The sequence below is a fragment of the Aplysia californica genome, unplaced genomic scaffold, assembly GCF_000002075.1.
Source record: "Aplysia californica isolate F4 #8 unplaced genomic scaffold, AplCal3.0 scaffold00499, whole genome shotgun sequence".
NCBI lineage: Eukaryota > Metazoa > Mollusca > Gastropoda > Aplysiida > Aplysiidae > Aplysia > Aplysia californica.
The window spans coordinates 479,593-490,757 of NW_004797769.1; the positions used below are offsets into that span (position 1 = coordinate 479,593).

The window sequence follows — 11,165 nt, forward strand, 5'->3', positions numbered from 1 at the left end:
ATAGAGAGAGAGAGAGAGAGAGAGAGAGAGAGAGAGAGAGAGAGAGAGAGAGAGAGAGAGACGCTGGTGTTTGATGGTTACTGCTAACTGCAGGGCCTATACTTGTCTTAATGAATCTTGAAGTGGAACTTTGCTATTAATTAAATAACATTTGGCAGCATAGGTTCACATATACACTTTGAAGAGTTGCATGATTATTCATATTGAGCGTTCTCTCATTATATACAGTGTATTTTTGTTTTAATCTTGAGTTGGCAAATTCATGTAAAAACTTAAATTAATAATAATGATTTTTAAGTTAATAAGTTGAAAGGGAAACAAGAACGAAAGAACTGGATTGAAAAATTACTTCCGGGTTAGTTCAAGGGGTCATTGGAATTAGCTTCCTGAGTTTATTCTCTTTAGCAGGCAAGGCTTTGTTCCTGGTTTGGGTTGTCAGCTATTTCTATTGATATTCTTATGGATGTTTTAGCTGTAAGTTGTTTTAGTAGTTTATAATACTTTCTTGATGTATAGGTTATTAACTGTGTATACTTGATCCTTGTTGTTTGTCGTGTACAATGTAAATCAAGAGGGCAATACCCTTCCTCATTTCCCAGACAGCAGTGGCGCTGTCTTCAACTTCATCAATCCGGCTATTTTTCTGTATCTGAATCTGACCAATACTTTGATACCTTCACATCAAATCGAGATGTATTAGTCATCTCAAAAAAATTGTTTGCTGACCAGTGCAGCTCTAACCAAAACAATTTCCACTCTCAAACCTCTTTGTGAGCAAGCATACAAAATAATAGTAGTAATAGTGTACTCTGGCTGAAGCTGTCACTTGTCATATTAATTCATGTCAAATTGTGTTAAAAACAAATTGTCCCTATTTTGTTTTCCATTCACTTCCTCCATTCTAGATTCTAGATCTAGATCTAGGGAAGCTTTACTTCTGCTTCTCACTGCCTAGATCTAGTGCTTTGTTTTTTGGCCGGCTCTATTTCTCCGAACGTTCGGGAAAATAAACTTGAACTCTATTTCTCCGAAGGGTTTCCGTTCTCGAGATTTGTTGATAATAAGCGAATGGAGTGGCCCGTGTGTGTGTTTGTGTGTGTGTGCATGTGTGTGAGTGTGTGTGTGTGTGTGTCTGTGTGTGTGTAAAGTTTAAACGGGTGTGTGTGTGGGGGGGGGGGGGGGGCGTGGAAGGTTTTTTTTTACATGAAGGATTTTAGTTTTTGCTGGGTGACTAAATGCAATATATGTTACTGTCAGGGTCGAGCAGTCTCGTTTTCTTGCAGTACCTTTTGAAGGTATTTTCAAATTAAGGAAGTATAGTCCGGGAACGTTGCCCCAACCACAACTGAAGCACCTGAATATTCAGACATTTAAAAATCTCTAGTTCTAGATCTAGGTCTAGAAATTGAATTTGATGCAAAAAATGCTTACTTCCCAGTCCTCACAGAATGGCAGAATGAAAGGATGATGCCTAAAACTCGCAAATAACCCCAAAAATCTCGAGACCGGAAACTGTTCGGAGAAATAGAGTTCAACTTTATTTTCCCAGAACATTCGAAGAAATAGTCACTTCTTTGGGGTTTTTTCTTATAAATCTAGATCAAAATCTTGTACCCAAAGACGCTGAGGTTTTTACTTTTCATGGGAGTGAATAGCCTTAATTATTTTCCCTAAATATTCACTGTGTCAATCTTTGGGCCTGAATCAGCGGTTTGGGCCTACTCTACCTGTGGCGGTGGGTAGGCAGGGGTCCCCTTTTCAGGCCAACTGAAGAGGTTCCTTCACCCTTTGGTTTTCTGTCTTAAGAGGTATTTAAACCCTTGTTTTAGAAACTTACTTAAAGGGTAAAAGTCAATTAGATCTCTATCTCCTAATTTTATAGTACAGTAAGAATTCAGTAAGAATTTTTGCATGATAACATTTAACTCACACGCACATTCGCACAGACATACACAGAGTGACCCTGACTATGATTGAATGCTAACGATTTTTTATTAACTTAAGGTTTCATTGTAACAGCAAGAAATAAATGAGTAATATTGACTAAAATTAGAGTTGTATCCCTTTGGATGGGGGAAGGGTGGTGGTGGTTGGGCCGATCAAAAATAAAATAAAGTTGACAAACCAATTCCGACTAATACACAAAGAAAATCAGACCTGCCACTATGAAATCTCATTATTATATCTCAGGGGATCAATGACAAATCACCAAGGTCACTGCCAAACTGACTTAAAAAATTTCCAGGGATATCATATATATATATATCCATGTATACCCTCTGTGAGAGCAAGTGTGTGTGTGTGTTTTATCATTGTTTTTTTTAACTCCTGAAGTATCACGTCAAGCTCTCCTATAAGTGTTTTAGTGTCCCCCCTCCCCCAGGATAAGTCCCAAAAGACGCATCAGCGGGTGTGCATGAACTTAAATTGACCCGGCCAACGGATGGTCCCCGACACACACGGAACTCACTCGTCGAAGTTACGTGATGCGAACGCATGATTGAAACAGTTTTACTGACGTGACTTGATGACGGGCCCGGCTAACCAGAACTCGGACAAAGCTTGTTTTGAAAGTAATTGCAGAACTACGAGAATAATATTGATCATTTGTGTGTGTTGCAATTTAAACAGTTATCAGGCCATCATCTGGGAACTCTAAGTTGAAACAAAAATAAAAGCGAAAGTGATCTAGATCTTGAGAATGTCCCAAGTCAGAATGCCAAACCAATACTACTTCCATTATTCATGTACTTGAAATAAGACATGCGTACAAAGATCCAACACAACTACTAAAATCGGCATCGACATTTTGGAAAATAAATAGTGCTTCAAGTTTAACGAGTGCTTTCCACAACAGAAAAGAAGACAGAGTTAAATTTTAGAAAAATTCGGCTCAACAGACGGAACCAAAAAAAATCGGGATACACGCCATCAAAATCGGGGAAAATCGAGATGCTTGAAATTTGCAAAAAATCTGGATATCCCGATTAAATCGGGATGAATGGCAGGTTTGGAAAATAAAGTAATTCATTATTCTTCAGAGCCATCCCAGTGTTCACATTCCAGACTTTCCATACTTTTGATGGCGGACAATTCATGTTTACTAGATCTAGTGTGTTAAAGAAGGATGGGGGCTAATCTCAAGGCAGGGGTAAACTCAAGACACGACACCAGCAAATATAATGCGAGCGACCAGAATGTGGATGGAGCTTCTCTGCTCAAGCACGCCGGTGTCGCCCGAAACTGCGCGCAGCTGATACAGGCTAAGTAGATTCTAGGTCGACTGCTTCTGACAGAGTCACAGGCAAAAGGTGACCTCGGTGTCATGTGTGTGGGTGTGTTGTTAAATCACTGACTCGGCTTCGGGGTAGAGAAGGGGGAAATGATGCTTGCCAGACGCACACCACCTATGTTTTAAAGCATATGCAAACCCCCGAAACGTAATTTTAAAGGGTAACGCTCACGCACCACCAAAAATTAAAGGGGGTAATTTGCAAGTTTAATGCGTAATAAACGCACATCTGTGCGTAATGGGGAGCCCAGTAGTGAAGGGCTCACGGGCTTGAGCCCCACGCCCCAACGCTATCCCAAGGTAGGCCAGTAATGAAAGTTTCTTAAATATTGAAATAAGCAGTTGAAACTGTTATGGCCACACACAATGAACACAGAGTGATCAACTTGGCGGCTTGCTCGTTTGTCCAATCACTGTTGTCACCGCTTACAACTATAGTGACCTAACAGCCAATCAAATGTCTTTAGGGCTTAGCACAGGATGAGCCCATTCCCACGCCCCCTTCTGTAATGAAACTCTTCTTGAAAGAAAGGTAGAGGACTGGAAAAAATAACACTACTCAGGGCTCACGCTCTCCTAGCCCTGACGGTAGGGTGAAAGTTTACGACACACTTTCCCCCAGTGACACAGATACTTACACGCTCATTGGACCCTTGTTAGATGCGTTCTACTTTACGCGACTACACTCAGCCAATCCAGCCCATAGAAGGTTTGAAGTGCTGTGTGTGTATGTTTATGTTTGTTTGTGCCGCTGAGATTTAACAGGGTTATAAATTACTTCAATCCACTTTTAAGGCAACTTTTTCATCCAGAAGAATCTAGCTTAAAATTAAGAGACGGAAGACAAGGTGACTCTTCTCGTTTGAATGGTTCTCAAAATACTGTGGCTCACCGAGAGTATAGAAAAATCAGTACTGTTTTAGGCTTATTGCTTGCTATTTGGTGGTAAAGAAGTGTCAGCATCCTAAGCCCGACCCAAATTTTGGTCCACCCACCGCCACTGTACTCTACGGTCTCTTACTGTTAATCACTGACACTGTTCTATGCTGCTGGCTGCTTTTTTCAGTTTCAACAATGTGAGACAAAACATAAACTGATTAAAGTAGTAGCATCATGCTTTGACTTGTTAGGGCATTGGTGGTACAGAGAGTCTCATGATTGCTTTTTTAACATTATTTTTAAATCATTGTACTGATCAAACTTTTCAGCCAACAAGCGAAGGACAAAGGGCACTGAGCTCTCTTAGTCAGATGTTGATCTAAAGATTTTGTAAAAGCCACTTCTATTCGGACTCGAGTCCGATCAGATTTTTTATTTTTTCGGACTCGGATCCGAAAATGGGTTTTATCTGTTCGGACTCGGGTCCGAAAAAAATGTTTTATTTATTTGGACTCGGCTTCTAAGTGAATTATGTGAGTGTAAGGCAAGGAGATTTCATATATAACTGTCTTCAGGGGATTTTACGTTAAACCAGAATTAGAACTAGAATTACCTACTTGGACTGTGTAACTGTGCGCAATGGCAGTGTCTACATACACGGTAACCGACAACTCAGAGTCAACATTCACGGAAACCGGCCCTGGGCGCCACTACCAGTCAACAGCATCATCATTACTTCCACCATCATCTGTTTTTCCAGATGTTAAATTTCATTTTGTTGTAATAGTTTTTCTGTTATTGATTTTTTAAATTTTTTATCACATCGCACAAAGTCGACAGCCGTGGCCTCTTCCCAACACCTCTTCCCCCAGCAAGCTGAGAGTGTGTGATCGCTATGTGCGATCTTGTTGGTCGACATATTTAACTTTGCCCCCGGCAAGTTCAACTCAACTTGATTCTGTTCAGGGGGGGGGGGGGGGGGGGGGCAAGTTTAGATTAGATCTAGATCTTGTAACTGATTAAAGTTCACGTTTCAATTTTTATCATATTATTAAATAAAAAATTTGTCATAAATGCTTGAAATATTTAGGAACAAGGATAGATCTAGTTGTGTGGTAATTGCCACATATATAGTGAAATTTAGAGGTGTAATATTCGGTTGTGTCAATTTATCGAATACGCTGCCTAATCGGTCCCTTTTTCGTTGTGTTTTGCACTTGTCTATAATTGGTATCAACAGGGTACGTATTCTGGATTTTTTTAAAAATGATTTTTATTGAAGGCCAGCCTAAAAATCTTCATAGGATAAAAATGCGGCTCCTTTAGAAAATGCCATCTTACCCCAAGTCCCCAAGTTGTGGAAGAAAGTCAGAGTCTGAATCACGGGAAGTCAGAAGTGACGTCATGCTGGACTCGATGATTCAGAGTTGGAATGCAATTTTTGTTTATTGAGACTCAAGTCCGAATATTCACTTTGTGTAAAATTGTACAAATTTAGAATTGCTATTTTTTATAATCCTTAATGTGGTACACCGCTGTCATCTAACCCTTTACAGTCACACAGCCAGCTGTACAAAATACCCCATCTAATAGTCACCTAGCCGGGAGAGCAACTGCAACGGACTTCTCGGGCCTGGCGCAGTTGACCAGAGAACGGATTATTTTCACCGCAAGTGACCGCCATGTGTTAATAAGAATTTATAAGGCAAAGCAACATTACTGTGGATTTCATGATTTTGAGAAAAGTAAAATAAAAGCCTTTAGACACTTGACTTAATATGTCTACAGATATGAAATGCTTCTTAAAACATGGTTGTGGTTGAAAGTAGAGATACAATGTCACTGTACCATTGATAGTGGCGGGCAATGGCCAATGAGATTAAGATCAGTCACTATGTCTTATCACTTTGAAAACTACTGCAGTTGAACCTGCCCTGACCACTTCATTGCCAGGGGGTGTGCGTTCCTAATGTCAGCACTGACTTTCCGCTAAGCTCGTTAACCAGGACAGCAGTCTCAGTTTTAGTGGACTCACTATCTAGATCTAGCCCACTACATATTCAGAACCCGGGTATTCAATAATTATAAAGTCACTTTCCTCACTTTATTTATTCCCAATATTCCCCGTTTTACCCATAATTTTTTAGAAATTGCAAATATGAGCCAAAAAGTGAAATTGTTTGCCCTTTTAAAGTTATTTTGGTGTAAACATTTTTCAAGATCACATGTTCATCCACAGACTAGACCTGTGACTGCATTTATAATGTATATCTCTTGCAAGCCCAGCAGAAAACTAATTTTAGCAATTTGGCACAGATGTACGCTTGTACTATTCCCGAATACGAATCCACTCTGTACTTGTGTCTAAATCTCTGTGTTAAAGAATTAAAGCCAGATGATCAGTGGGATGTACTTAACCTCATATAGGCAACCAAGAATAGCAAATTTTGCCAGCTTCAAAATTTCCAGGATGTGATTCAAAGCTTAAAAATTACAAAAATTCAAGGCGCACCAGTAAACAGAAACCTGTATAATAACGGAATCTCCCCTTTCCCCCTCGATAATCTATCAAATGGAAACCTAATCTAGGTAACCCTTGATCCTACTTTGCACAGGTTGGTCCTCCGGACCCCACTCCATAAAATCTCCTTTCTAAATCAGACAGAAAATGTTTAGACGAAATTTTTCTTTCTGGCTCTCTTGTGATTTTGTATTGGACAGGTTTAACTGTAATTGGAGTGGTTCTATACATCATCTTGCCTTTGACACAAACAAGGATATGGCGAGACTAACAAAATGAACCAATGAAACCCCCAAAACATATATTTTGTCAGATGTACATATATATGCCTTGGAATGGCATTATAGCTGGATACTGGTTGATCAGATTTTTGTGTGTTTCATTTCCTGATTGTGCAACTGAGTTTAACCGTTGAACAGAAGTGGAGGTTCTTGCAGCTATGATCACTGGCAGTCTTTCATTATTATTTTCTCCACCATTTTCACAAAATTACCAATCCTTTAGAATGTATTTGTTTGATCATAGCATATTATTATCGTTCTGTGTATAATGCATTCATTTCTTAAAATATCTGCCAGTAAACTTTTTTTTTCTATGTCAATTTATAACAAAGACTGTTACTTTACAAGCTTAGTCGCAGTGCTGAGGATATTATTATTGATAACGATTTCTTTGAGCAATATGGATTCTGAGGTCTACTTCTGCTTTTCTATCCAGTGACCTTTCTCCTTTTCTTCCCCTCTGAGATTTTATCTTTATAGCATATTATAATTTTTTCTTTCTTTTCAGGTTTGTTGGTGTTGGCTGATATAAGGTTCACCATCAAGGTTCCAGGTTCCAAAATAAAGATGTAAATGGAGCAAGGAAGCTGACTACAGTGTGCAGTGACTTTCACATGCAGTGCTGTCTTCTGCAATTGGAACATGAAACTTTTAGTCAAAAAAGAAGAGGAATATTCTTGACGGTGGCTTGATTAAGAGAGAATCTGTCATTAAGTGGAAATATCACCTCTAAGGTTTCATTTTTATTTTCATGTTCATACAGTTTTTATAACTGACAACATGGGAAACTGCTTTTCTAGGTCCAACACGCCTGACTTTTCTAGTCCTCAATTCAAAAACAGCAATAGTGAGGATAACAATGGGTCCAAATCATCAGCTGGTGGCGATATTGGCAACAGAAATGCGAAGAAGTACCGCTACGAACCAGATGTGACGAGCAGAATCAACAATGGCACCACTACCAACTTTTCATCTAGTCATCAGAACTCTGCTGTTCACCTGCAAAAGCCTCAAGCCTTTCCTTCAGGTATGAAGCATTTTTATCCTAATATTAGGGATGTACAGCCTGCTGTCAAAAAGGCATGTTGACCAATTTCCATGGGTCCTCAAAGCACAGCTGAAAATGCCAAATTTCTTTGTCCTAAAAACCCTAAAAAAGTCAGAACGATGCTATCATATTTTTTCATAATTTCTACTTTTGCGTAAATTCATCATGTCTTTTAAAGACTTTGAATTACGAATTGTAATGAATCTTTTATCATTCTTCCTCCCTCTATCTGTAGTGTGTACCAGGAAAAGACTTCCTTATTTGTCTTCTCTTGTTCACCTACTTACTTGTTCAATCAGCATTACCCCTGAGTGTGCTGACTTTCGTAAGATTTTCTTTTATAACTTCCAACATAACACATTGTTCTAAAAAAATCCAGTGATGGATAAATGCTATTAAGGACCAGGGGAACGCATGTTGGGTACTGGAAAATTCGCGGTAGTACAGTTTTATTGCGACATTACTAAAAAGAATAGAGGGGCACCATAGTCTGAAGGTGTCACAACGGAAACAAAAAATAAATTCCGTTAAGAATTTGATAAAAAACAATCTGTTTTTGACAATTCTCAATCTTGAACTAAAAGGATGCTTCACTAATACATTTTTAATGGAACCCATATTTTTCTGAGTTGCTCTTTGTTGGCCTTTAATATACATGTAATACAGTGGTGATGTTTCAAAGCACAGTGATTAGAGTGTTGTGTTTTATTTCATTGACATCTGGAACATTTCTCCAGCTCAGGCATTAAAAAAATCAATCAATTAGATTTAGTTTAAAAGTAGATATTTCTTTGCTTAGAAACAGAGGACATTGTTAACATGATGTGGAAGATAAAAGGTTGTTTTTTTACCTGTTTTCTTGCATTACAGTCATATAACTACTGGGAGAAATTAGTGCCGCAATCATAAAACTTGTACTGGGATTAGGACTGAGAAAACTCTGGTGTGTCTGTTCAAATTCTTCAAATTCTTTGATAAAAAAGAAATCGGCTTAAAAAAGCATGTGAATTCAAACACAAGTCTTTTGTTTTTATAGTTGGTTTCAGGCAATGTCCTATGTCGTGGCTTGTTATTTTCTCTGTGCTACGGTACTATGGCATTCAGTGTGTGTGTGTGTGTGTTTGTTGTTTTGTTTTGTTTTGTTTTTTTTGTTTTTTTTGGGGGGTGCTTCCTCTTTTTTTTTTCACTCTCTCCCTATACGGTCAGGTACATTGTGTCAATGTGCTTCCTCTTTGACAAGAATAATTCTGTTCTTTTCCTTTATGATTTTGGCTAACTGCCCAAATAATTAACTTGATTGAACTAAGTCTATGGTCAACTTGCATCTGTGACATGCGCCATATGTACAGAAGCCACACCACCTTTTGACCAGTGGCCAGTCCCAATGTGTTAGATTTTTCTGTACATGTGTGTGTGTGTCTGTGTGTAAGTACAGGTTATTTGTTTGATTTCTGAGAAAATTATGCCGAAAGAGACTTTTGTACTACTACGTGAATTAAATGTACACAAAAGTATAGCTACAGTGCATGTCGGTGTCAGGAATGTTGAACCTGCATCTCTTGTGTGTTGGTATGAACCTCCAGGTAGAAAAGAACAACATCTGTTAAATTACAGTCACTGCATCTGCATAATCTTCATGTGTAGGTTTCAATATACACTAAATATTTTCAACTGTATTCATGATACTGACTGGAAAGTTTTTTAAAACATTTTACAACCATGAACAAATTTCTATAACACATTCATTACAAGCTAGTAGTTTCTACACTGGCATCTGTGGTATAGTGGTTCAGTTTTTCATTGCTGTATGCTAAAGGTGTGGGTTTGTTTCTCGTGCGGGAAAGTCAAACATGTCTATCTTTCTTCCGGGAAGCTATGGCCTTCTCAGCTTGAGTTAATCCTTGACAGGCAAGATCGAAACAATTTGTATCCTAAATATTGTTTTCATGGTGATAGGGAAACGTTTTCAAGCATCATTCAGTACTGTGTACTCATTTTAGGCTCAAGTGTGCGTAGCTCACACAATGGGTGGTTCAAGAGCACCACTAGTAGGTCCTACTTCTTTACTTTCTGTCTGGTGTTTCTGTCTGTCTTACTTTTTTTCCCAGTGCTAAATGACCATTATTGTGCCAATGTGCTTCTTACTCAAACGAAACAAAACAACCATAATTCACGTTAACTCTCCCTTTCAAGTACATGGAACAGAGTTAATGAATTGTAAGGAGCCCTTCTTCATTCTCTCTCACCAGAGTAAAGGCTATCAAAAATAGCTATCTGTCTGCTTCCATTTTCGACTTTAGTCTCCAAGTGAATGGTTGGCAGGTGCTCTTGTGTGGATTTTCTTTCCTATCAAACTTCTATCATTCTTATCTCACCTCCTTTTTTGTATTAAAAAAAAATTGTTACTTTCTTGTAATACCTCTAATCTTTTGCGCATATTTGAACTTTTTGTGTTGTAAGTGCAGTAACACTCTATAAAAAATAATTTAGTCTTCTCCTCTGCCCAGATGATTCCCATTTGTTTTAGATCTGAACATAAATCCCTCCTCCGAGTGCATTAAGGCCTTCCTCCTTTACTACTTCCTTGTATGTAGCTCATACTTTTAATAATCTATATTATGCTTTCTTTCAAAATGTGAATACAGTGAACCTAGATCTAGAACAACCTTTTCCGCCTCAGATAGATTGGTCATTTTGCTGAAAGCCCTGGTCTTAAAATATTTATTTGCTTTCAGTAAGTGTCAGGGCTCATATTGTTTATTGTGATGGTTAACTCCTTTCCACTGTCTTGTTATCATCTGGCCTTAATGTTCATTACTACAGAGCTTGTAAAATTACTTCCGTGTTGGTTTTACACAGCTGAAAATCGTGATGTGAAAAGGAGGATGTTGTCGTTTTTCAGCATAATGACTTGTGACAATTGTGGATTGTTAAGTGGGAATCTAGGAAGAGAATTTGACATGTCTGGATGATGGCTTGTGTGTCCTGATAAAGTGTGTAATCACTTTCGGCAATCAGATTTTGAAACTGTCTCATGTTGGATTTATAAGTTCGAGAAAATATATGATCTAATGTTTGTGAGAAAGGGGATGGGGATTGAGGGAGGGATTCTCTCTCTCTCTCTCTCTCTCTCTCTCTCCCTCT

General features: G+C 38.5%; 1 protein-coding gene across 1 annotated transcript in view; it reads left to right on the forward strand.

Annotated features, from left to right (window-relative positions):
* Nucleotides 1-377: 377 nt before the first annotated feature.
* The window catches only part of LOC101859589 (tyrosine-protein kinase SRK2), a 33,941-nt gene continuing 23,153 nt past the window's right edge, over nt 378-11,165 (forward strand). Inside the window, exons 1-2 of the mRNA XM_035971759.1 lie at nt 378-474; nt 7,482-8,000. Coding sequence (XP_035827652.1) covers nt 7,754-8,000 — 247 coding nt within the window. The 5' untranslated portion in view covers nt 378-474; nt 7,482-7,753. The remainder of the gene's footprint in view (nt 475-7,481; nt 8,001-11,165) is intronic.